This window comes from Mirounga angustirostris, unplaced genomic scaffold, assembly GCF_029215605.1.
Source record: "Mirounga angustirostris isolate CCGP_5_RB_7025 unplaced genomic scaffold, mMirAng1.0.hap1 SCAF_8, whole genome shotgun sequence".
In the NCBI taxonomy this organism is placed as follows: domain Eukaryota; kingdom Metazoa; phylum Chordata; class Mammalia; order Carnivora; family Phocidae; genus Mirounga; species Mirounga angustirostris.
In genome coordinates, this window is record NW_026991716.1 from 67,642,912 (window position 1) to 67,670,802 (window position 27,891).

At 36.6% G+C, this 27,891-nt stretch overlaps 2 protein-coding genes across 5 annotated transcripts in view; both read right to left on the reverse strand.

Moving 5' to 3' along the window:
- Nucleotides 1-8: 8 nt before the first annotated feature.
- On the reverse strand, nucleotides 9-12,646 carry LOC123837876 (collagen alpha-2(I) chain-like). Its single transcript, XM_045867127.3, has 2 exons — nucleotides 12,169-12,646; nucleotides 9-2,424 (listed from the first exon to the last, which is right to left on the reverse strand). Exons 1-2 carry the CDS (start codon nucleotides 12,476-12,478, stop codon nucleotides 2,417-2,419), a joined length of 318 nt encoding a protein of 105 aa, XP_045723083.1. The 5' UTR covers nucleotides 12,479-12,646; the 3' UTR covers nucleotides 9-2,416.
- Nucleotides 12,647-22,320: 9,674 nt separating this feature from the next.
- The window catches only part of PHIP (pleckstrin homology domain interacting protein), a 135,355-nt gene continuing 129,784 nt past the window's right edge, over nucleotides 22,321-27,891 (reverse strand). For 3 of the 4 annotated variants that reach the window (XM_045867129.3, XM_045867128.3, XM_054505441.2), the window contains one exon: nucleotides 22,321-27,812. In XM_045867129.3, coding sequence (XP_045723085.1) covers nucleotides 27,175-27,812 — 638 coding nt within the window. In that variant the 3' untranslated portion in view covers nucleotides 22,321-27,174. The remainder of the gene's footprint in view (nucleotides 27,813-27,891) is intronic. The other variant, XM_045867130.3, reaches the window with a different exon arrangement.

Genomic DNA, 27,891 nt, shown 5'->3' on the forward strand with positions numbered 1-27,891 from the left:
TAAGTGATGTGTAAAATTTTTATATTTCTATTACAGGAATAAATATTGGCAGTCTTATTAGTATGATTCTTAACATTAATAGAACAGAAAGAATAGAATGACGAGTAATATATAACTTTTGATAAAAGGGTAGTGAGGTATACTAGGAAAATATTTTGATGCCAGAAATAAAATAAAGGGACCAGATACTCTTCACCAGGCTCCTTTGATTATACCAGCACTCTCCAATACAAGTAAATGCAAGCCACATATGTAATTTAAAATTACCTGGGAGATACATATAAAAAAAGTAAAACAAAAAAAAGCCGTTGAAACTAAGTTTAAATATTTAATCTAATGTGTCCAAAATATTATCATTTCAGCATGTAATCAATATTTTAAAAATAATTAATGGCTAAGTTTTCAAAATCTATACATTGTATATCATAACAAATCTTAATTCAGATGCTAAATTTTCATCAGAAATACTTGATCTGTATTTATTTCCTAAAATGTAGTTGAAAAACTAGATTCATACCTGCAAGTTGTTCCAAACATGCTTAAAAGAGCTAGTAACTCTGCATCAGGTAGCAATTTTCAAATTAAGATTTTTAAAAATTTAAAATTCAGTTCCCTGATTGTACTAGCCACATTTTAAGTACTTGAAAGTGGTTAATGGCTACTATGTTGGACAGTGCAGGGTTTTACACTGAGACAATACTGATCCTTAAGGCTATTTGAGATGTAGCAGCAAGTACATGGCATTGCTGTTGCCTTGCACATTATCTGCAGGTGATCATAAACCAAGACTGGTATGTAGCATAGGCTTCCCATTCCCCACCACAGAGCTGTGGGTCCTAGGGTTATTCCTCTGACCTATGTCCATATTGCTATACGAATATTACTTTCCCACAGCACACTCCAGTACGTAGTTGACATCTCCACCCACTTCGTTAAGTGGCACCGAAACAGTTTTATCCATCTCCTCTGTAGTGTCCTTGGCAGGAGAGAATGTGAAAGCTAAGAAGAAAAGTTTTAGGATCCGACACCCTGTGTTCAAATCCGGACTTTACGACTAAAATGTAAGCTCCTTTAGAATAAAGATCTTGTCTTGTTCACAGCTGCAGTCTCAGACCCAGCAGAGTGTCAGGGCCAAATATCTGCTGAGCAAATTTACCAGATGGGGAAACTTAGCAAGCAAGGCACTTTGATCTCTTCAAGCTTCTCTTTCCTCACCAATAAAATGAGGCTAAATACCTACCTTGCAGTGTTACTATAAGGATTAAAGTTGATAAATACAAGACCACAAGAATAATGCCTGCCACACCACAGCTGTCAGTCAATAAATAGTAGCCATTATAGCAATTGCATTCTTTGATTACTGCCAACCCCACTAAACTAAAAGTTGGCTCTTCCAAGTCTTCCGTTAAGATGGATTTTTAAATACTTATATTAAAAACATTATCACAAAACCAGTTTAGGATATGTTTTTATTTCAAAAAAAAAGCTAAGTAAATTATATTTTAGCTTTTATTTATCCAGTTGGATAGAAAAGTATATTGCGGCTGAACATCAAGAAAAAAAATTATACTCAATAAAAATCTAATTATGTGGGTAGATTTTTCTTAGCTGTAGCTTCATTATATTTTGGTTTCATCATATTTGGTAAAGTTTTCAGCTTAGCATGAAATACCTAAAAACAAATTTTCAGTTACCAAACACTTTTTAGAATTTACAGGAATTTTTAAAGATGGTGCTTTAAAAAAAAAAAAAAAGTCTAAATTGGGCAGTTCTGCAATTCTGTAGAGTGGCCAAGAGAAAAAAAATCCTTCAAAGATTGGACTGGCTTATATACGACATCCGAAGTGCTCAAGACTAAGGGTATCAAATTTAGCTGTCAACTGGTGGCAGTTCAATTTCCGACACACGGCATATACTGGAGTCTCACAATGACTCAGGGGGCCTCTGCCACAAGGCCTGCTGGAAGAAGCCTATCCCCAAACTAACCCTGACAAAACTTCTTTCTTCTGAACCTCCTTTTTAAAAACTCTTTTCAGAAAACAGCAAATTATAATTGCTGTTTTCTGAAAGAAAAAAAAATTCCCATTAGGATATCTGAAACAGACCCACTATCTTCCAAGCACCTCTGTAAAAGGAAATACTATTAAGTAAATAAATTTTCTAGGATTCTATTACTCAGTTACATGGTAAAGATTACATTTTTTTATAGTAGCAATTTACCTTATTTTTAAATATCAGTGTTCTTACTTGACAGTTAATTTTAGTTTAACGTAAATAAATAAGACCTGGAAAAATAGTTTGTAACTTAAGATGCTGTACTTCATATCCCATATTTGTTATGTGTCCTCCCAGCAATGTAGGTCGAGGATATCCTAATTCCATCTGACGATGAGAATTTGATAGCGAGGAATTCTTCTCACTGGCCTAAAAATATAAAACATGAATTATGAGGTCAAATATGGGAGTTAATATATTATTATCTACATTACAAAATTATATGGGAGGCAAATGCTTTACTACTCATTACCAAAAAAATCCACTATATAGTTTAACTAAAATAACGTTTACTATTTTTTATGCATATTGTATTTACAGCCAGACAGCTTCTACTTATAATCTAATGTGGCCTAAATTCCTTTAATATGTTCAGTTTTGTTTAAAAGGCTAGAATTCACAGTGACCAATCCAAGTCAAACAGTGTTCTCAGGATAAGGTAATAGATATTTTTCAAGAGGAATGATTTGTGCTGTTTTACTAAAAGAATAATACACCCTTTTATAACCTGTTTATCAGGAGGATATTTCTGTTTCAGCAACTCTTGTGGAGCTCTGGCTTCAACATCCCAACCAACAATTACCCCCGTTAGCCACCTTCCTTGTGGATGATCACCAGTCCCACCTCAAAACAGTTTCCAACGCTATCTTAGTTTCCACACTAAGGGATGAAAAGCCCAAGTGGCAGGAGAAAGTGCCGATCTAAATGATCCTAAAACAAGTTAGTGATCCCTAAATTTATTTATTTTTTTTTTTTTATAATTTTTTTTTTAAGGTTTTATTTATTTATTTGACAGAGAGACAGCGAGAGCAGGAACACAAGCAGGGGGGAATGGAAGAGGGAGAAACAGGCCTCCCGCCGAGCAGGGAGCCCGATGCGGGGCTCGATCCCAGGACTCTGGGATCATGACCCGAGCCGAAGGCAGACGCCTAACGACCGAGCCACCCAGGCGCCCCATGATCCCTAAATTTAAAAAAAAAAAAAATTCTCCAAATACCATGTTACTTACCATCTGATGGGGGTGGGGGGGTGTGTATCTGTTTTTTAAAATATAAAGATTCTATCATTTAGCCTCTGTTTCCCTTCTACAAACAATTTTGGGCAAAGAGTTAAAAACAGATTAATAGTTCCAATAGTTCATACATACATCAGGTTTACACTGATCACATTAATTACATACTAATTATGTTTCATCTGTCTCTACACAAGACCATGAACTCCTCAAGAGCAGGGCTATATCTTAAAATATTTCTTTTCCCAGTATCTCTGGCTAATAAAAAGCTAAGAAGAGGAAAAGCTGGCTGTCAGATATTTCGTTTTATGCCCTATCAGAGGGATCATTTATAGCAGAGTACTTGAATGTTGGTACACACAGAAGTAGGGAAGGAAAATACAAAGCACTGATTCGAAACGTATGTTCAAAATGTTTGCACAGTTTATCGCTAAAGGGGTATACTTTTATTTCTCCAAAACTTTGCTTTCTCAGAAAATAAGTCTGTGGCTATGCAACAACAAAAATTTTGTTGTCTAAACTAGTCTCTTAAATTATTTCAGACCCTATATTCATTTTAAGCTTTCAGATCAGCTCTCAGTGTGTATCTCTGCCCTTCACCACCCAGCATTGTCACTGTACCACATTCCTCACCAACAGGACATAACACACTGCTCAGGAAAGTTGCTTTTGAAATTCTGACTGCAGCCACTATAAAACTGCATCTAATAAGTTAACTTAGAACTTTTAATAAACAGATGCTTAAGTTGAATTTGTTTGCATTAGCATTAATTTTACTTTCAAAGCTATTTTAGAAAATCATATTTGTACCTGATAGCAATAATGCATTTATAACTCAAAAAGTTTTTATGCTTTTACCTTTTATTGAATCAGTCATATTTATTGTAATTCCATTTAAAAAGAATTAGTACAGTGATTCAAATATATCAACTCTAGCCCAAGTAAGTAAATAACATCAAAAGAAAATTTTTCTTAGTTTATGCTAAATGAATCATATATCTAAGATATTATATTCTATATTTGAGTAGGGGTAAGGTATAATTAACTCACTGTTGAATGTCAACCAAATAAAATACAAAATTATGTTTAACATATCAAATGTTTCACTAGCTCAGAACCCTGTAAGGTAAGCATAGATTTCTTTTTCATTGTCATTGTACCTATTTCTAAAATGATAAAGAGGCAGGGATTATAAACTGATGTGTCTCTGCAAAGAACCCAATATGAATATGCAGCAGAAACCTTTAAAAAATGTATTTGCAAACCACAGAGGCCATCATATATCTGAGGAATGACTATATTGGTTTCATTCTGTAGGAATGAAATTTCACAGTATTCCAAAATGTTACTACTCTTGAACATTACATGCATTTAAAATATTCAGTTGTTTAGTACTTCATTTGAATAATAGAGAATTAGCTAATATTAAATTCAACACATTAAAAATGTTTTATGTAGCGGCGCCTGGGTGGCTCAGTCAGTTAAGCATCTGCCTTCGGCTCAGGTCATGATCCCAGGGTCCTGGGATGGAGCTCCGTGTCGGGCTCTCTGCTCAGCGGAGAGCCTGCTTCTCCCTACCCCTCTGCCTTCTGCTCCCCCTGCTTGTGCTCTCTCTCTGTCAAATAAATAAAATCTTTAAAAATGTTTTATGTAAATGTTTAGACACTTCATTAGCCAATATTAACTAATGATTTTTCATATTATTTGGGAATAACTCCGGAAACATAATGCTGCAACAACCACACCACTAAATAATTCTGAGAACACCCGCAGCTCTGAGATTTGTACAGATTCCTGCCATTTACCCCACCACAGTAGCCCTGAAGGCAGGAATAGTAGAAATCCCAGCAGTATCCACACAGCCCACCCAACTACCACTTTTCTATGTGTGAACCAGAATGTTCAGAAAGGAAACATGGGAGTTGAGAGAATAATGCAAGGCATGACAGGATTAATATCACTTCCAGAGGTAAAAATGGAGGTTGTACTTTCTACTACTTATCAGAACTATTATCCAAGCTTTTTGAACACTTGTAGATAAATGCAATGCACCTATACCTAAGTATGAAGACTAGAAAGAAACAGGTAAATCTAAAGAATTTTAAAAATCATGATCAGGAATATAGAATGTAGTATATAGCTGTAATGCTACACTTGCAACATTGTTTATGAAAAAGAGGCAAAAGCTAAAATCAAAATGCTTGAAATCAATAAAAAAGAGAAATCACCAAAATTTTGTTTAAAATTCTGAATACCCTTCTCTCCGCTTCCTCCCTGTCTCACATTACAAACTGCTATTTCCCATTATGTTCCCTGTCTAGTCCCAGAAAGTCAGGATAAACAGCCAAAATTTACACATAAGTGCCCTCAATTGAGTCAGCCATATCACAAATAAGGCCAAACGTTTTTTAGTTTTTGCCACTGAGAACTCGGGTGAATTATCATGGATGAAGAGGTTTTCATGACTGATTTGGAAAAAAGTGGATTATGTGTTTTAAACTGTTTATCAAGTCTTAATAGTGATGGAAAATAAGGTATATTATGTTACTACAGCATATTTCTTTTTTCATACTCTTTCCAAAATAAATCCCCCTTTCCAGCCAAGCCTAAAATAATCTGGGACAAATGTTGGAATAAATATCAAGTTACCTAATTATTTCTTACAGTTTTTCTCATTCTTACGCATGAAAAATCAGAGTCAAAGCAACACCAAAATGTCAAAAATAAATTATTCTTACTTTCGAGGTTTGAAATGGACTTTGGATAATCCTCTTACATTTGTAGTACTCATTAAACTATTGTTTACTAGATGCCTGTGGTCAATGATATCCCTTTGCAAAAATTTATTTTTAGACCACTTTTCATTCTCAAGTGGTCTTAATGCTTTTAAATTAATGGATTTCCATTATTATCTGAAAAATATTAACATATGTATAGAGCTAGATATGTAGATATATAAATCATCAAAATAAAAGGGATTATTCCTTTGCCATATCACCATTACTAACACTCTAGTTTAAAGAAAATGAATCTGCCTCCTCTTTTTTATTTTTTTTAAAGATATATTTATTTTAGAGAGAAAGAGCACAAACAGGAGGGCCAGGGGGAGAGGAAGAGAATCTTAAGCAGACTCCATGCTGAGCATGAGCCCAACTCGGGGCTTGATCTCACCACCCTGAGATCACGACCTGAGCCTAAACCAAGAATTGGACACTTAACTCACTGCACCACCCAGGCACCCCTGCCTCCTCTTTTTTTATTTATTCTTACTCTTAGCTCCCTGGTCTTTAAAATATTTATGTAGGAATAACATGGATTTAATAAGTATTAAGTAGACTACAAGAAACCTGGTAAATCTTCCAGATGATCAGAAAAGACCTTTCCTAAATTTCTCTATTTTGTACACAATACCTTAATTCAAAATGTATTTTGGAAAGGGTATGTGCAAGCCAGGAATCAGATTAGGACTCAAAGGCAAAATTTGAAAGCAGATTTACATCACATAAATATATCCTACCTTGTCTTTAATAACCAGTGTTTTATATGCATCATCTTTCATCTTTTATGCATTATCTTTCATTCTCTGGTATAACCGTCTAAAACCATTCCAAAAATCAGAAAGCATTAAAAACAAAATGCTTAAAATAACAAGTGGCATTATGTATATTAATATATAGCAAATGATGCTGCTTGTTACATAATGTCTAGCTATCATAGGGGAAAAAGAGAGTCTTTTATCCAACCACATTGAGTTAATCTGTACAAAAGTAAGAGAAAATAGATCTCTCTCATGAAACAAGAGTATTAAAGTACATACACACATTCCATATCAGTAAATTTTCTTTTGTGAAATAAGGTGTCAGAACTTTAGATTATTTTATAACAAGAATATAATCTTTCAATCAAAAAAGTATAATCTGGCTATATGATATTTTCCTGCATTTCTACAATAATTTTATTTTTCCTTACAGCCAATTTCCTTTTTCCATAAAGGATCTTTTTCTCATTTTATACATGTTTAAAAGGAAAATAAATCATGGGGTGCCTGGGTGGCTCAGTCGGTTAAGCGTCAGCCTTCAGCTCAGGTCATGATCCCAGGGTCCTGGGATTGAGCCCCATGTCCTTCCTGCTAAGCGGGGAGCCTACTTCTCCCTCTCCCTTTGCTCCTCCCCCAGCTCGTGCCCTCTCTCTCTAATAAATAAAATCTTTAAAAATAAATAAATAAAAGGAATATAAATCAGATAAAGTTTATTGTTTAGAAAAAACTTTTAGGAGCATATTATTTTTAGAAAGTGAAATACATCTTACAGGGCAATCAGTAACCTCTGCAATACTTGGAAGTTTTTCTCCTTGTGGGGTCAGAATTGGTCATCTGATGGTAAAAAGAATTCTAAAGTCCTACATACCAATATTTAGCATTGATATGTGATTTTATAATAATATTTGGCTACAGTTCTCTGATGTCCCAAGAATTCACAAAACTGCAAACAAAATAATGAGGCTCAAGGTAAAATCCAGATTTGGGGAAGCCAAAAATCTTACCACATCCTCTACCTCAGCCCTCACTGACATGACATATGGTGCCTGTCTGAAATAGCAATACTCGGTTATTTCTTTTACCCCAAAGGATAAGTAGAATATACACAAATAAAATGCTGAAAGTAAGATTTTATGTATGCTGGAATAAACTACCATCAGGTATATGGAAGTCTGAATATTCTTTTTTTCTGAATATGGTTTCTTTTCCAACTATATAGGGAAATGACAGATGAAATAAAGTGAACAGGATGCCTGGGTGGCTCAGTTGGTTAAGCATCTGCCTTCAGCTCAGGTCATGATCCCGGGATCCTGGAACCAAGAACCACATCGGGCTCCTTGCTCAGGGGGGAGCCTGCTTCTCCCTCTGCCCCTCTTCCTGCTTGTGATCTCTCTCTCTCTCTCTGACAAATGGATGAATGGAATCTTAAAAAATAAATAACAAACAAACAAAATGAACAAGGAACTAAGATCACTTTTCCTTTATCTTCATAGTTTTGCTTCATTTTCCTTGAGATAAACCTAAAAAAATAAATATTTTTCAGAAATCATACTTTGTCAACTAAGGTTACTAAGTGACCTACTTTTCTCCAAAATTGTCTGAGCCCCCATTTGCCCATCAGTGCTCAAGCTAGTTTTTATTTTTTTAAGCTAGTTTTTAATAGATTTGATGAATATTTCGTTTGTTTTTTAAAGCTAACTACAACCTTTAAGTAGTCAAATAACTCAAATATTGTTGAAAAGTATTCAACTAATCTGGATAAATAGATATAGTGTTATAATTTATTAAGCCACCCTCTCCTGCCCTCCATGAAAAAGGAGGGAAGATTTGATTACACAGCTTCCACTACAAAAAGAGAATGCATACTGATCTTGGATTTGTTTTGTTTTCAAATATCTACAGAAGGATGATTATATCAATGTTAGGAGGTTTCTATTCCCGGACTTTACCTTTCAACATAAATGATAAAATGTACACATGTTGTTTATATCCTTTATTTGCCAAAAGCCACTAAGTTGATTAATCATTATTTTCTGCCCCTGCAATCCCAAAAATATTATTTTAAATAATATGTCAAGGTCTCCTTTGAAGGACAGTAGCAACTTTTTTTAAGGATGAAAGAAAATAAAAGAATTACAATACAGCACAACTCTTTTTTTTCCCTTGAAGACCCTGAGCAGAATTGTTGCCACATCCCTGAAACAAAACACTGAACTGGTAAAGCTGCCTGCAAAATACAGAGCTGCAAAACCATCAGCACACTATTTGCCACAATCTCCACAGTAGTAAGTCTTCCAAGATGCTTCTTTATGTAGTATTATCAGGCAAAAAGGACAAAACAATGTTTATTCACCTTTAATGTGAAAATTCCTTTGGCAGTATCTGCACGTGAAGCAATAGATGTTTCTCCAATTACTACTGCCAAACTCGGTAAGTTACTAATCTTTAGTTTTTGGCATTTTATTTTTTGGATTGAAAGCTAATTATAAGCATTACCAGGTCATTAGGTTTCTTTCCAGCTACTACTCAATTTAAAATAAATGATAAATAGCATAACATATTTCCCCTGATTCATGCACCCAATTTCCCACAAAACTTGGGTTCACTTAACAGGTGTCTTACATTTGTGAACCCAGATGAAAGCTCACTCCATATAAGCAGTAAAAATAGTTAAAGAGAAATCTTAGACTGCAAGAAAAGCTTCCTTCACTAGGATTAAAAGATACTTTCTTAAGGGGGGATTGACATTCCTGAGACCCATTTAATTCATAGTTCCTGTACTAAAACAATGAAAGGTTAGGAGGGCGCCTGGGTGGCTCAGTCAGTTAACATCCGACTTTTGGTCTCGGCTCCATGATCTCAGGGTCATGAGATCCAGCCTGCTTCTGGCTCCACGCTGGGCATGGAGCCTGCTTAGGATTCTCTCTCCCTCTCCCTCACCTCCTCCCCCTGATCACACACTTTCTAATAAATAAATAAATCTCTAAAAAAATAAAACAATAACTTGGGGCACCTTGCTGGCTGGTTCAGTCAGTGGGGCGTGCAACTCTTGATCTTGGGGTTCTAAGTTTGAGTCCCACGGTGGGTATAGAGTTACTTAAAATCTCAAGGGGCACCTGGGTGGCTCAGTTGGTTAAGCATCGGACTCTTGATTTCAGCTCGCGTCATGATCTCCAGGTTGTGGGACTGAACTCGCATGGGGGTCCAAGGCTCAGTTCGGAGTGTCAGAGTCTCGGGGTCTGCTTATCCCTCTCCCTCTGTTCCTCCCCCACTCCCCCAATCACATGCACACACACGCACACTCTCCTTCTCCCTCTGTCAAATAAATAAATAAAATCTTTTAAAAAATCAAATAAGATCTTAAAAAAAAAAACTTACTCCAAAAACAACAAAAAAGATACAGAGGCTGAGATGAAGTCCAGATGGAGGGAGAACGTATGGATTACTTAAAATATATTAACCAGGGGCACCTGGGTGGCTCAGATGGTTAAGTGTCTGCCTTCAGCTTAGGTCATGATGCCTAGGTCCTAGGATTGAGCCCCATGTCAGGCTCCTGGCTCAGTGGGGAGTCTGCTTCTGCCTCTCCCCCTGCTCATGCTCTCTGTATCTCTGTGTCTCAAATGAATAAATAAATAAATCTTTTAAAAAAATAAAATAAAATATATTAACCAATTACAATGTGGGGAGCTCATTTGGGTTCTGATTCAAACTAAAAAATATTTACAGCAGAAGATTTTGGGAAATGTAAATAGTGATTAGATGTTCTACATGTTTGCTATTTTTCATAATATGGTTGTTAAAAATGCACCTGGGTAGCTCAGTCAGTTAAGCAACCGAGTCTTAATTTCTGCTCAGGTCATGATCTCAGGGCGGTGGGATCGATCTCCGAGAGGTCTCCATGCTCAGTGGGGAGTCTGCTTGAGATTCTCTCTCCCTCTCCCCCCTCTAAAATAAATAAATAAATCCTTTTAAAAATGGCATCTTTTGGGGCGCCTGTGTGGTTCAGTCGTTGAGCATCTGCCTTCGGCCCAGGTCATGATCTCAGAGTCCTGGGATCGAGTCCCACATTGGGCTCCCTGCTCAGTGGGAAGCCTGCTTATGTTCCCTCTCTTGCTGTGTCTCTGTCAAATAAATAAATAAAATCTTTAAAAAAAAATAAAATAAAAATGGCATCTTTCCATTACAGTATGCTGTTTCTGATAAGAATATAGGAAAAGGATGGAAGAAAAAGAATGAAAAGGCCGGCAGGATGAAGCCAGATGCCCAAGCCCTGACGATTGTCTGAGGAAACAGATTATAGTGGAGGGAAACGAGTTGCTCTTGGATGACACTGCAAGGTCCATAACAGGGGAGGAGGGCATGCTTGGAGAGTGGCGGTGTGATGAGGTCACAGGAAGGAGAAGAGTGTGGAGTTATTCTTAGAAAATATATTGTAAACCCTGAGGAGTGACTGTGGAAGCAGCTGAAACATCAGCCGCGTTCTTGTTCTCGGGCTACTGAACGCAATGGCCTGCGAGGGGCAGGATCCCACGATCCCCAAGTGCAGGGCATGAGTTAGGAGCTATGAAAGAATGTGACTCTCAGCCCCCCCTTTCTGCACCTGACGATTGCCAGCCCTGCTCCTCCCGTATCCCAGGACTGACTCCCTCCGTGCATACGCGTAGAGGAAACTGCAATTGTGCTTAAAGATATTTGCCATCCCTTTGTACTCCTTTTTGAGGCATCTGTTCTTGCTTTTCCGATAAAAAAAATAAAACAAAATAAAAGTTCTGTGCAGGATTCAGTTGCTGCTGCCCTCCCTTGCAGAGACAGCCCTGCACAGCCGCTCAGATTGGTGTCTGAGATCTTTATTTCAGTGCACAACCACCAAGAGGATACTGGTTTCTCCCTGCGTAAAAACGGGACATATTATCAAGGTTATACAGCAAGTCTACCATGTATCTACCACCGTCCTGGGTGGGAATTGAGGAATGTTCAAGAGAAATACACATCCTTGAACTTAGCTCAGGAATCAGCATCAGAACCGAATCACCAGAGTAGACTATTCATGGAAACTAGTTACCCTGGTGTAACATTGGACAGAAACATCTATTTCCGGTAGAGTCAAGAGTTGCTGTCTGAAGAATTAAAAATATACAGATGTAGACCCAGGTTGTTTAAAAGCCACAAAATAAATGAAGAAACTGAGCAATGGGATGTAACAAAGGAAACAGGACATCAAAGGAGAGAGAGAAAGGTGCAGACGAGAAAGCAAACTTGGAGGAAAGATGAACACTTGTCCCTCAGGCCTCCAAAGGAGCACTAAATTATACACGTCGCCTCCTTCTTCCTCACCCCAAAATACCTGAAAGGACGCCACACAGAGAGAGGGCGCCGCCATCGCCCTGGTTCCTCTTCAGTCCTGTCCTAGGAGCCCAGGAAAGGAGGCCCCTCGCGCGACCCGCGCTCTGGCCCGGGGTCTCGGTCCGCACGCGGCCCCGCTCCCGGAGAAAGCCGGGATACCGGCCGCCCCCGGGGAGCCCTCCACCTCCGCCCGTGCGGTCAGGTCCCGGCGGGCGCTCCTCGCCTCGCGGTGCGGCGCCGGCGGCGACCGCTGGGACAGCGGGGGCGAAGACCGCGCTCCCCGCCCCCACCCCGGCCGCCCCCGCGGGCATCGCGGCGGGTGCGCGCTGCGCGGGGAGCGGCCGCGCGCACTCTGCGGGGGGCGTTAGCTCGGCTAAGGCGCCGCCCCCGGGGGTCTGAACCCCACCTTCTCTGCCGACTCGCCGCGCAGGACGCGGAATCTACAGTAGTCTACCGAGAGCTCCATCTTGTGCGGGGAACCGACGCCCTAGGTCTTGGCCCTGCCCTCCTTTGCGCACTGTTAGTGCCAAGAGGCAGGATGGCTTTCGTGTCCTCCGTATCCCTCAACCTACTTATACCGCCCGGGGCTGTAGATTTTGTCCACCCCCCCCCCCCCCGCCCACCTCAGGCTCCTACTCCGTTCCTATTGCAACAGCCTAACACTAGGTCACCGGTCCCACTGATCACCCCACTCCAGTTTCAAAATCTGATCCCCTCAAATCCACACCAGGACGCAGTAACCTAACTTAAATGCAATTCTGATCGCATGCTTTCTAGTTTAACACCTGTTGGTGGCTCCTAATGGCCAGCCCACAGAGGCTAACCCCCTCTGCGTGCTTTCAAAGGCCCCTCAAGATCTGGCCTCTGTGCTTTCCCCAGTCTCATCCCTCCTTGTCTACTCCAAAGAGTTGAACAGGCTCCCTTCTCTGGGATATTCCTCATCCCAATTGCCTCCCGGGCTTGTCTGGCTAATTTACTCATCTTTGAGTTAAAAACTGGGCTCTGACATTCTACCTTCGGGGATGGTATGCCGGCTGAGTTGGATGACCCTCTTGGGTTCTTCAGAGCACCTGCGTGTCTCCGCTGTAGCGAAGATCACTACTCCAGCCATGTAGTCACTTACCTTCTCGGCCCACTCGCAGCAGTTGATTACCTACTACACTGCACCAGGCACAAGGTGAAGCAGGTGTTACGAATTATTTAATAGTTACAACTACCCTATGAAGTAGCTTCTATTATCTCCATCATACAGGTGGGTATAGACTAAAAGAGCTTAAGAAATTTGTCCAATGTCACATGACCAGGATGTAGGGAACTCAGGCATCCATATTTTTAAAAAATCACCCTCCAGGTGATTCCCGTGTGCATCCGAGAACCAGTGCTCTAGCTTGGTGAGCTCTTTCAGGACAAGGGCCGTGTGCTTCATGTCTGGACCTAGTGTAGTGACTGGGATATAGTAGGTGTTGTGGAATAAATGGAGCTTTTATTTGTTCTTCTATACCACACCAGAAAGCAGGCCATTCAGGAATCATAGTGGCCTGTTTGTTGTTGTTGTGCAAAGAGACTCAGAAAGTTAAGTGACTTGATGGTTCACAAATGTCAGAATCGTGGTTAAAGACCAGGGACTTTTGACTCTTCCCAGGCTTTTTTCACCATTGTAGCTTTTTCTGGGACAGCCTCCCAGGGGAGGTTTTTTTTGTGTGTGTGTGTATGTGTGTGTGTGTGTTTAATTCTTCCTAGAAAACTTTGGTGATAAGAGATTCATTTTCACATTCTCACATCAGACATCTGTAGTGCCAGAGTACACAGTACAGAGGGACGGGGTAGGTTCATTTTTCAAACCAACCTCTGGGATCCAGAGCCAAAATATGACATGAAGACAGAGTTTGCCAGGCAAAGGAGGCTGCAACAGGCTAATGCCTTCAAAACCGCAGACCCTCCCAGGGTGAAAGGCTGAAGTGTTTTATCAGAAAATATGGGATCCGGGCTGTTTCCATAGGAATCTGGCAAGTACTGCGAGCTGCGTTCATCATGTCTTTCAAGGTGGGCTCATGACGAGCGCTAGCACCAGCCATCTGAGTCTCGTTCCTAAGTGTACATTGAAGTCAGCGAAATATCAGTATCGATACCAAGTTCCTGGAACAAAGGATTCTACAGAAAAACAAGTGGAGGGGGGGAGGCGGGTTCAAGAATGAGGAAGAGAAAAATTTGGTCAGTTTAAAGTCAAGTCACTCACTAATGAGTCCATCTGAATTTCCATCCATCTGTACTTTCTGTAGTGGTTTCAAGTTCTGGTGACAAAAAGAAAGAGAAGTAGCAAAGTCACTGGGCAACACTGCTGTTTTGATGTGTATCCTCAAAAAGAACGGCTTCAGTTACTGTAGTTATCTTGATATGATTCCAGGCCATCTGAAATATTGTTCCAGGTGGTTATGCCAAGCCACCAGGTTGAAGGGTTTTTAACTAAAAAGGTAATATGATCAAATTGGATTTATTAAACATAAACACACACACACACACACACACACTCATCACCAGCCAGCAACAGTGCAGGGGATGAGTTGCTGTGGGACAAAAGGAAACACAGGAAATGGTGTCCATAATAGGAAAAAGCTGGAAAGAACCACCACATCTACTGGCAACAGAATGATTAGATTGTTATATGTTCACACAATAAGTATTACACAGCAGGGAAAATGAGTGAATTATACCTTGTGTAAAATTATTGTCATATAAAGAGACAAAGAATATGCTTCCAAAAATGTAGGAAAAAGATATTAGTGCTCAGGCTTTAACTTAAAGAGGATTTGTTAAAGAGAACTTTGTTAAAAGAGAAATATTTGAGTGTTTATAATTTACAAGACCTCTACAAGTGCGTGAGTACACATGTTGTCTAAGCACATTCTACATTTGGTAGAAAATGGACTGGGAAATCACGATTGATGGCACAAATACTACTGAGGAGATGATCTCATTTATATGGGGAATCTAAAAATTGGAACTCCTAGAACCAGACAGGGGAGCAGTGGTTTCCAGGGGCTGAGAAGGGGAGGGGAACTGGAAGAGGCCAGCCAAAAGGTATGAGCTTGGTTATCAATAAGTTCTGGGGATCTACTTTACACAGCATGGTGATTATAGTTAATAATACTGTACTGTATACTTGAAATTTGCTAAAAGAATAGACCTTAAGTGTTCTCACTAGACCCCCCCCACAAAAAAAAGTAACCATGTGAGGTGATGGATATATGAATTAACTTGACTGTAGTAATCGTTTCACAATGTAGATATCAAACCATCACATTATACACCTTGTGTACATTTATATAAATATGTACATAAAATACATACAATTTTTATTTGTCAATTATACATTAGTCAAGTCTGGAAAAAAATAAAACAGAGTTTAAGCCAAAAAGTGTTGAGAACAAACTAATTAACACATATTTAAAGTGAAACTCCTTTTTTTCTTTAGCAATATCTCAACTATTTTTGTCAGAGGGGTTAAAAATGGGTATTTATTAGATTTCTTGGAAAAATACTGATATTAGGTAAAATGGTGAGTAAAATGGGGAGAAGCAAATAGGAATGAACAGATGATATACTCTTACATCTTTTGACACTTTCTAGCTGCTCCTTAGTAAGCGCAAGATGACAGAGTGTAGAATCAATATTTGTAATCATTGTAATATTATACTATGCCAAAATATTTGAGTCATATGCAGTGTTCCAAAATAAAATTTCATTTGTAATATAGACCATTTTAACCATTCCTCTAAATTAAGATTTATTTATTTGGGAGGAGGAGGGGCAGAGGGAAAGAAGAGAAGCAGACTCCCTGATGATCGTGGAGCCCATCTCCGATCCCTGAGATTAGGACCTGAGCCAAAACCAAGAGTAGGATGCTTAACTAACTGAGCCAGCCAGGCGCCCACAATTCCTCTAAATTAAAAGAAACTTGCTTTAACTAGGGATCAACAAGTTAATACATTTATTAGCTCACTCCTGGGATTAATAACTTGTAAGAGAACACTGAAAAGTTTTCTCAAAACTCAAGAAAAAGGGTATCTTTTAACGTGCCCCTCAGCTGAGAATTATTTTAAAAAGGTTAACCCAGAGGATAACTTCTTTAAAGTCTTGACTGAAATGAATCTTAATTTTGAAGATGAGCCATTATCTGAGTTTTGGTATCACAATATCCAGCACATTAAAATTATTTGTACAATGCTTTCATGTTTCTAAAATAAAATGTCTAGTTTTGTACACCAGGGCTATTGGTAGACAGGCATCCAAACTGTACAACAACAACAACAAAAAAGAATAGGCGGCAAAAGTCTGTTTACGCAGTTATAATCCAACATTTCTGTGTTATGTCTAGTGTGTATTAGGCTGTCTTGCCTAAATTCCATTTCTGAAAGTCTCCTGGTTGAAGACCTCTATCATGTAAAGAATTAATTCAAGGCAACACTCCTAAACAATTTCAAAGCTTTCTGTGAAATATGGCATATATAGAATTGCTCTCAAGATTTCCAGTGAATCATGCATTGCCCATATGTAATGATGAAACCACTCCCTTATTAGGTAATTCTGACATTTGCCTTCATAAGCTGAATAAATTTTATTGATAATAATAGTAACAAGTTATATTTTTTATATCTTAGGTATTATAGACAGAATTATCATCATGCTTCACATATGAACTTCTGGCCACATCATATGGATCATTGGATACTGAGTTGCATATCATGAATTAAATTATGAACAATTGAGATTAGCAGAGAAAATTATTCAAGGACTGTGAGTCTGCATTCCTAACAGTGTAAGACATCAAGGGGTTAGAAGTGATGGCAATACTTAAGTAAAAATGTTACACTGATCTTACGACTAAAATAAAGTCAAAAGCTCTTCAGCTGCTCGACCATCTTGAGGTGGCCATGAGAATGTGCCTTGAAGAACCCCATCTACAGGGAGCTCACTAGACCAGGGGCCCCTGCAGCTACACTCTGAGCACCGTCGCTGCATTTGCGCCATAGATTCACCTTCCTGAGGATGCTTCCTGCCAATATTGGGCACGCAGGGTTACTAAAGCAGGTTGCACACCTACCTGGGAGATGGGGGACTCCTCTGGCTGTCAACTTTGGTTCAATGACTCCCCCAGTCGTCCTGCCAAGTCTTCCTTAGACTATACAGCAGTCAAAGGTACTTTCATCCAGCCTTACTTTCCCTCTCACCTTCATTTGGGGTCACACTTACATTGCATCTGATGGATCTTAGGTTTTCCTAGCTCCCTTCCAATTTTCTTTCATAGGCATTTCCTTTATTCAAATCCTTCCATTTTTAATCCCATCTTGGCATGTACTTCTTAGAGGACTTGGACTAACATATGTCTAGAAATATACTGTTGGGGATTCAAGTAAAAGTAATGACAGATGGGTGGTTTTTAAAATCCAAGATATCAGAAAATGATTATGGGTAGTACAAGCAGGCCCTTTTGGTGGCCTGTATAATGGCTTTTTGTAATAAGACCCAATCTTAGAAAGAATTGCCTTTAGAGCCACTATTATAAATCATATATAGAAATCACTCATTAACCCCGTCAACTCATTTTTGAGTAGAGAGCAAGTTACTTAATCTCTGTGCTTAATTTCCCTAATGTAACATGGGAATAATAATTGTATCTAACTCATAAAACTATTCTGCAGTCTAAAAGAGCTACTATATGGGGGCATCTGGCTGTCTCAGTTGGTAGAGCATGCGACTCGATCTCGGGATTGTAAATTCGAGCCCCACGTTGGGTGTACAGGTTACTTAAAAATACAATCTTAAAAAAACAAACAAAAGAGCTACTGTATGTAAAGAATGTAGAACAGGGCTTGGCACATAGCATTTAATTAGTGCATTAATGATCATTACTATCAGTATGAGTTTGGCACTTGAGTACATACAGTTTGCAAAGACAGCTAAGATAGAAAAATCTACATTTAAATGAAAAAAAAGTCACAAAAGAGACGGTCAGAATGGTGAGAAAAAAGCTAGAATTTGTTCACTCAATGGCATGTCTGAAAAGGGAGAAGGGAACTTTATTTGCTCCAAGTTTTGCACAGTTTTTATATAGCAGGCTTCTTTATTAATTGTAGTTTGATATCTGGTGAAATAATGTCACTCTACTTTATACAATGTTACTCGGACTACTGTGAGAGTTTAATTAGCATTCCTTGGTTTTGTAATAGTGATGACAGAGAAATACATTCCAGACAATCTTTGAAGTGGTCTTAATAAGTGAGGAGGCTTGACTAGAGTTAAAAAGGAAATAGGTCACCATAGGGATTAGCAAATTTTAGTGACTCATGAAAAAAACAAAACCGGGACTTCAGAGTCTTTAGGAGCGAGCTCTATCTAGAGCAAAGTGGCCATATATGTTTATTATTTCTCTGGGATAAATATGGCCTATACGGTTTAATAGGGTTGTCCTTATATCATGAAAAGAGCACAAAGCTTGATGAAATTATCTGTTTCATAAATGTGCGTGTAGTGTTTTAGCTGAGTATATGAAGTCTTCTCCGATGATTTTTAAGACTTTGGTTAAAGGTCCCACCCAAATCAAGTAAAGTTACATGTTAACTTGTACATTTTATCCAGTAGCGTTAAAAATCATTTCTGTTCATTGGACAAACTACAAAGTTATCGTATTCGTCTGTAAAACATTCATCAGTTTTGTATCTAATCCAGCGATCTTACCTTCCTGTGAATAGCCATACTTTCTTCTTCGAATGCCTCAATTTTTTGTTGAAACCTGGACATTTAAAATATTATAATATGGTAATTGGAAACCACATCCTCCCCGCCCAGGTTTTTTCTAGTACTTGTAAGGGACATTAACAATCTTTCTTACAAAAACAAGTAGCTCACAAACATTTTAATATAAGAGTCCCAGTTCATATAACTAAGGTGAATCTTTGGGTAAATTAAGCTGATTTAATAATTTTGGTTATTAAAATAATTTAACAGTTTAAAAATTAAATAATGGCTGTCTTTTCTATATAAGTATGGAGTATAATCCAACAATACATTTTATTTTTAAAGTGAAGATTGGGCTTGCTTAAGAGACAAGTTAATATGAAGCCCTTAAATTTCTCGTGCTGGTCTACTAACTAGATAAGCTAACATTACTTACATAATATTGAGAATAAAAACATAAAATGTCTTCAAATAAATTGAATAGTGATTCTGACAAATGTTTGTATAATAGTAATTATGTTTCATAGTATATCAGCTTGAATATAACTTCCAAGATCCTCAGGTAACTTAAAACTTTGGATTAATATTAAATTGAGTTAATTAATGGGTAATCATTGGATACCTATTTAATTGTATGTAACATTCAATACTGAAATACTGCTCACTCAGCATAATTTTATTTGCATTTGCTTCTTGTATTTATATACTATGGATGGCTATTTTTGGGTTATGTATTTAACAGACATGTTCATTTTTGCAACTTTAAGGTTTCAAAGTTATGTGTATTCGTGAGCTTTGCTATTCTGCAAAAGTGTTTCCATAGGACAGTTTTCAATTCCTTTGAGTTTTCTCAGTAAAATAGTTACATTGCTTAAAGTTTGTAATTAGCATATGTAGCTGAGACCAGGAACAAATACAGACAGAAAAACACAATTAAGTATCAAGATAACAGAATGAGTTTGTTTTTCAAGGACAGAGTGTTTTGTCCTGAAGTGTCTATTTCTTCCAAAGTATGAAAAACTTGAGGATCTAGAAGAGTAAGAGTCTGAAAAGAAACTTACAAAATGTACTAAAAAAATTTGGCTAAACTCCCCCAGTTTTGGTGCACTTATTTACAAGAAAAGGAAGGGGAGGGAAGAGGGTATGAAAACTTTATCGTTAAGGACTATGTCAATACCATACTAGAATTTGGTGTTCTCCATCAAAATAATAAATTGTTCTTAAAGAGCTCAAAAGAAGACTAAATCGCTCTTCAACTTCTGTATAATCTGCTCAGATAGATTTTCCCTATCTCATCAGAATAATTTGCTTGGCTTTGTTTTGACTTTATAATGCCCTTCATTATTAAAACAAAGACCAAAATTAAAGAAGTTTCCCACTTGGCAAAGATGTGAGTTTCCTTGAAATTATTCTGCTTTCTATGTTTCTTTTTAAATATTTTATTTCACTTCTATTAAGTGGGAAACCAACTATTATTCTCAGGCACCTATGATCCTGTCTTAATGAAGTGATTAAATCTCCTCAGAAAACTTTTGATTTTGCTTTCCCAAAATTGAATCCTAAAATAAAAATTTCAAGATGTGTTTTATACAGAAACTATCTTTGAGACTTCCCAGAGGGCCCTGGGAAAATCACAAACTTTAGTACTTTTTATTAGTGTAAACAGATACTGCAACTCAAAACTCCTTTTTCTAAGAGTTCAGAAGATCTTGCACTTGTTACAATCAGGTGATGGCCACAAGGTACAGCTTGCCTGGAAGTTAAACATAAAATGGCATTATTTTATTTATGGATTAACAGAAAAGTCAAGACTGAACCACAAGTACAGGGGACAATATACAAATGAGACATAATCATATGACTACTTGAAATGAATTGGATGTTGCAGATTATCCAATCATTTTTTAAAAAACTTTACAGATGAAGAAAGTGAATTTAAAAGAGATGACTCAACTCTAAGCCTAGTTCATTCCATTACACTGCTGCCACCATGGTGTCTAATTAGGCAGAAAATTATTTCATTGAATCCTTTCTACTGTTCTTTTTCCAAACAAAACCAAAGAGCAATCTACATACAGTAAACGTGTTAAGTGAAAACGATTACAAATACAAGTTATTTATTGAAAGGGATAGAGGTCTTGTGCTCACGTTTCTAATCTTACTGTCCTTAAATAATAGGGAAATAGCCTCGAAGACAAAGTTGATGTTATTACAAAAGGGAAACCAGTAAAAAGTGGTTGCTGAAAATGAAATTTTTCTTGACTGGTTCTTCTAAGTATATACTAGGTATTAGTATCAGCTTTAGTTTAGGAAGAGAAAAAAAAGGTACTCCGGGAATGTTTGTTTTCCTCAACTTAGAGATTTATTTTATACAGTCATTTAAACAAAAACAAAATTTTTTTAAAAGATTTATTTGACAGAGAGAGACACAGCGAGAGAGGGAACACAAGCAGGGGGGAGTGGGAGAGGGAGAAGCAGGCTTCCCGTGGAGCAGGGAGCCTGACCCGGGGCTTGATCCCAGGACTCCGGGATCATGACCTGAGCCGAAGGCAGACGCTTAACAACTGAGCCACCCAGGCTCCCCTTAAACAAAATTTCTTAGGGAGAAATGATCATTAACAGCACAAAATCACAAATCATCCCATTTATCTGCTTAATCTGAATTGTCATTTGTTATAGCCCTATGTATTCTTTATGCTAAAATTGGGATTCTTAGGAAGTAAAAAATGTATGCCAATCTGAACAAACTTCTAGGAAAACAGCAATCTTTCACAAATCTTATTTTGTATTAACTGCTTAACAAGTGAAAATTTTCAACATTCCATCATTTTTTTTGCAGGAATTTTACTTCACATTTTGAAAAAAATACACAAACTGTTCCTTTGAATTATCTCTTAGAAATACCTGAATATATTTATCACCCAGTAAAATAACTTGCACTAGTAAATTAGTAAAATTGTTTTATTAAATGTACGTATTAAAAGGCAAGTGACTTGGGGTGCCTGGGTGGCTGTCAGTTAAGCGACACACTCTTGGTTTCAGCTCAGGTCATGATCTCAGGGTGGTGAGATCAAGTCCCAAGTTGGGCTCTGCTCACCACAGAGTCTCCTTGAAATTCTCTCTCTCCCTCTCCCTCTACTCCCTTTTGCTCACTGAGGTGCGCATGTGCACACGCTCTCTCTCAAATAAACAAATAAATTCTTTAAAAAAAAAAGGCCAAGGACTTATTTTCAACCTTTGGTTATTTTGGAATTAGGGTACCCACAACTGGTTAGTAACTTTAACATTCTGCTAAATAGGGCATTTACATAATAGCTCTTTTGGTACAGTGCCTGTTGAAATGATGCACTTAGTGCTAATGTGTTACCTCCCCCCTCCCCCCAAAAAGCAAATAAATCAGGAGGCTCTACAAAATAGCTTAGAAAAACAAGTTTTCTATTTATTTAAAAATAAGTTTGTAGTTACTACATTGCAGGGACAGGAATTCTTACACATACATTCTAGTTTGTATAAAAGGATTCAAAGAATTATGCATCAAAACTAACATAGAAAGTGTCCACATAACAGTAAAGAAAGGTCCAATCAATATGTACAAAAAGAAAGGGCACTGCTATTCTGGTGTGAGACTGCCATTTATAACATGATACTCCAGGTTTCTGGAAGGAAAAAAACAAAAACCTTAATAAAGCTAAATAATTTGTCTTTAAACTCTGTGTTACTTATTACATACAACAGATTTGCTTGTGTTTAACATTGTTTTCTGTACAAAATAAGTATAATTTTAATTTGAAAATGTGTCAGTTTCAACTTTAACCCTCTAGGTCAGTTACTTTTAAAAAATTGAGCTACATTCTACACGTCTAAATATCGTGTGACAGGATTTAACAGTTTTCTAAAGGATCTTTAATAAAGACCTCATCTTCTTGCAGTTTTAATATGGTCCAAAAATGTAACTTTGTATTTTGCCTCCATTTATAGTTTACCATTGTGATTAATCAACACACACAATCTTAAAAGTAATGAGCATGTGTGTGCCTCTCTGCATATCGTGTGTACTATATATCATCTCAAACCTATTCTCTTAGCTCCTTAAATGTAGAAACTCATAGCCACCCACTATTAATGTATTTGGTTTTGTGCCATATAAAGGTTAATTTCCTGATGATTTTATCTGCATTAAAAAAGTATTTCAACACAGAGCTATCAAAACTAAAAATAATATATATTTATAGCTCATAATATTTTCTAGTTGTTTTACTGCAGTGTGTACAAGATTTATCTCTGGAGCGTCAAAAGTGGTACTTACAGTCTTCTGACTCAATTTGACCTCTTCTTGGTTACTGTACATAGTACAAAATATCATCTGTAGTGCTTTGCTCAGTATAATTAAGAACATAAGTAGTTTCTTAGTAAACTTAGTTCAAATCACTTGGAAATTTGGGGAACTGAGGGGAAGTGCAAGGAGGAAAGTAAGGAAAAGGTGTATTTTTCTAATTTTAATAGGAAAATAAATTCTCACCTAAATATAACTAAACCACATCACAACCTGTTATGTAAAAAATACTTTCTTAAATAATTTTTTAGTATGGGGACAATTCACAGAACATAAAATTAATTCCCCTTTTATGACTTTTAAAATCATGTTATTTCCTGCATATAAGGAGAATGCTTATAGCCCTTTAAACACTCAAGTATCTTGGTCCCTTCAACCTACTTAAAAATAAATTTCAGGTGAACAAAAACATTCAGAATAACAATTTGTTTTCATTAGATAGAAAACAAAATCAAAATTGCTTCCAATTGACATGTGAGAGATACATAGGTATGTATGGATAAAATGGAATGCTAGAATTAAATACTATTAACTAGAGGAACTAATTTATAAGTCAGATTTTTAAAACATGTAAATGTGAATATCACATAAGCAAAAATGTTACTTGAATACATTTGTTAAAACGTCTGATTAATATACTACACTGCAGGTAAGGGGCAGTTCTAGATGTTAACACAACTGCTGCATGAGGATCTTTTTGCAGACCAGTCTATCTTATGCAATTCACTTCCAAGTGATACTAAATCCAGCTAAACTCGTATCTCAGATGTGACATGATCAAGCTCACGATTATCCTATAGTTATTCTAATTAAAGGAGGAAGATACTTTCATAACAATGTTAACAAATAGTCTTCAGATTTGTGAAGCTCTGCCAATAATAACAATGGAAACAAGACCAACATTCTTTAGTACATAAATTTATGCAGAAAACAGTCTAATGACATAATAGCAGATTGCAAAGGATAAAATTTTAAGAAGGTATATATCTATTGCCCAGAGTTGTGAGGCTGTAATTAAACTGAATGTTTAAACTGCTCATTTGCAACATTTATAAGATTTGATTGGGACTGGAGACTGTTGGGGTGGAGACAATATTAGGGTTAGGGACTTAAAAATATATAAATTGATTTATATTTTCCATGTATTCTGAAACTTTCAATAAACTTGAGGTTTCTATTGCTCACCTAAGAAAACTGCCAACATTTCCTTTTGGCCTACAAAGAGTACATACATGGTGTCACTGTCTCAAAGAGGATATTTTTCCAGTAGTTTTGATATTTGGTCAAACAGAACAAAAATATGATGATGACTTAAATTTCTCAATTCAACTTTTACAATGTATAGAAGCTAAATTATAAAAATATAAAATCTAAATATATCTGGTATTACGAATACGTTTTTAAGTGTTTCAATTACAAAGAATCTGAATCCAAGCCATTTTTGCTTTACTAAGAAACCAGTGTCTAATGATGTCCAAATAAGGTCATAAATATACAGTGTCTTTAGAACAGGAACAGTACATTTACTTGTTGCAGGTAAGATGGTAAATATTCATTTCTTTGCTCAAGAGTTAGAACCAATCCATACATCATACTAGAGGTATATTCCACTCTAAGACTGTGTACGCTCTTCTTCTGTACACACCTTAAAACTATACACGTAATTTTTACAAAAATGGATTTATAGTCTATTATTTTTTTCCAACACAATGCAGATAACATCAGGAAATTACATGTTTCAAATAGATTGCCTTCAAAAGCAACACATTACTTTAATGACTTAAATCTCAAACGTACACATTATTCTCAATAATGGTGTAACTGAAAGACTCACTTTACTATACAACCAAGCCATCCATTTCTGCATTATGAAGAGTTTAACTACTGAATTTTAATTATATAGTTAAATATATTTGTTAGAAAAAAATAAATATACAAAAACCTGAAAAATTTGAAATTATTTCTCAACTGCAAAATCTCAGCAATCCAGTTAAGATCTGGAAAATGGTTTACTTAATTTCACAGGAGGATTTCTGTACAAATTTAGTTACAAATGATCTAAAAAGCCCAAATGCATCACTTTCCATTGTTCTTCAATACAATTAAATGACGGCTAACATTTATCCCTATCAGAAACAAGTAAAGAAATAATTATGTAATGTATTTTGCCAAGGTTCAATTAAAGACTTTATTTTTCTACATCAGGGTCATGCTGATACATATTTTCCCATCCTCAGTTTTTAAAAATGTAGTATCTGAAAATTTTGGTTACATTTTTGTACCATACCAGTCCTCAGAAAATACTACATTCTTTAAACTTTTTAAAAAATGGACAATAATTTTTAAACAATAGAAATGGTATTTATGTTGGTTTTTAAGGTATAAAATAACTAACTGTACCATAAACAAATAAATAACTGCTTTCCTTTTCCATAGCAGTACATATAGCAATACATTCTCCTAAGTCATATAGTTATCATTTACAATAGACAACTTAATTTTACTAATGATGCAAAAAATAATAGAATACAAGGCACAATCATTAAATGGAATTTTTCTTTAGGGTGTATACTGACATACCAGCGTGATAAGGATACCATAAAAAGTGCAGAAAAAACACAATGTGCAATGAGACCACTGTATAAAACATGATTGCATAAAAAGTGATTTGGCCTATTTTAACCTTTAATAATTGAAAATAACCAATCTTCCCCTTAAAATTAAACTATAAAGTATGACATTTTAAAATTATTTTTATTCTACCACTATCTAAAAAATCCTGAAAAAAGAATTTATACCTGGGTAATAGTATATAAGTATGTGTTTGTATATATATTTAATTATACCCATTTATCAATATATACACATACACACACAGACACATTTCTTTGTAAGTCATTTTAGCCTATTAGATATGTCTAAAGTTTAGAAACGACATCAATCCAGATCAACAAGTAAACATCAAATCCCATACCTTTTTCCTGTATTTTCCTTGAATCCTTTAACCACTTAAACATTTTCTCTAAAACATCTCTGTCAAAGGACCCACCAGTGCATTATTTTCTACTATTAAGTACCAAAAAAAAGATACATCTCAGCATAACTCTTTTTAATAACGTGCTCTTTAGAATAATATATAGCCTTTCCAATATTGAAAAGTGTATGCTGTCCTGACAGTCAAAAACAGGCTTTCCACTGCACTGATTCTCAGTCTTTGGCACAATAAACAGAGATTGAGTGATTGATATAAGAATCAAGGTCTGAAAAATTAGACAGTCAAATGTTTTCCAATGTGGATATGTTTCCTTTTCATAAGTACATTTTCTCTTACGTTTGGCAGAAATGGAATACAGCAAAAGCCTTGTCTAGATTCTTTGTAGATGAACATTCTATAATTAAAATTAAACTTTTTAGGGTTATCAAATGGTGGGAATTTTATATTTATCTTTAGAGGAAACACACTTCTTAATTTACTGCTACTCTGGTAACATCTGTCTTCCTAGGGGCACGACTTCTGTATCCATAGAAATGTACCTGGCTTGGTCAAAAATAATTCATTTTAACATGAAATGCTCTATCACTAGGAATATTATGCTCCTCAAGAGTGTAGCAGAACTGTCTTTTCCAGAAATAAACTGGGAATTCATTATAGGTCCTCAATTTCTTTTGTTTCAAACAGTGAATGAAATGAATGTTGAAATGCATAACCTACCTAAGGGCAATAAATAGCAAACATTTAAAATATATATGTATATATTTATATATATATATATATTCATTTAAAGAAGTGAAGTGTCTTGTAAGTTTGTTTGTTTTTTTGCAAATCAAATCATAACATTCCCTAATCCACCATAGCAGCAAGGAAGCAGAAGCCTTAGTTCTACATATTCCTTAACTGTACCTACTTTATGATTTTGAAGGAAAATATTTTGGTACAAGTTACCAACCAATTAAATTAGCTTTTGCTTTTTCAGTCAACTTTCGGACTCGTCCTCTACTAGAAGTTCCGAAAGTCAAAGAGGTGTCTTCGAACAACAGCTGCCTTTGCTCCTCTTCAGAATCCTCCTCATTATAGAAAGCTGTCCTTCGACCTTGGTTTCTAGTTCTCATGTGGGGCTCAGAGCCTTTAAGTTCCTCAAACTCTTCTTCCTCATCCATAGGATCATCTGTCTTTCTTCGGTTACTTCTCCTTAGCATTTTAACACTTGTAGGAACTATGAGATCTGAATCTAGTTTTTGTGTCTTCATCTTCCTTTTCGGTTTTCTGCCTCCACGACTTTTCTTCTGTAACAAATCCTCCTTTACAGTATTAGTTTCAGAAAGAAAACTGCATGTTGAAGAAGGAACTACTTCATCTCTGATTGAATGCACATTATTTTGCTCTGAATTTTCTGGCTTTGCATACTGTAGCTTTTTGGGCTTTCTACCCCTTTTCTTGTGTGTAACTTCACCACTGTTGGTATTAACTTCTACCTTAGGCTTCCTTCCAGGTCCTCTCTTCACAAGTTTGGATGGCTGCCCTCCATGGCCATTTACTTGAATGCTTCCTGGTATGAAAGCATTGTTCTTACAATCTGCTAAAAAGGAACAACAGCACACTTAATATATGGAATTGCTTTTTTTACTTGACCCTCAAACTAGTCATTAAGGACATTG

Bases quoted from the DNA above. Each gene is read 5' to 3' on its own strand.
- LOC123837876 (XM_045867127.3), bottom strand. From the start codon at position 12,478: ATGCCCGCGGGGGCGGCCGGGGTGGGGGCGGGGAGCGCGGTCTTCGCC.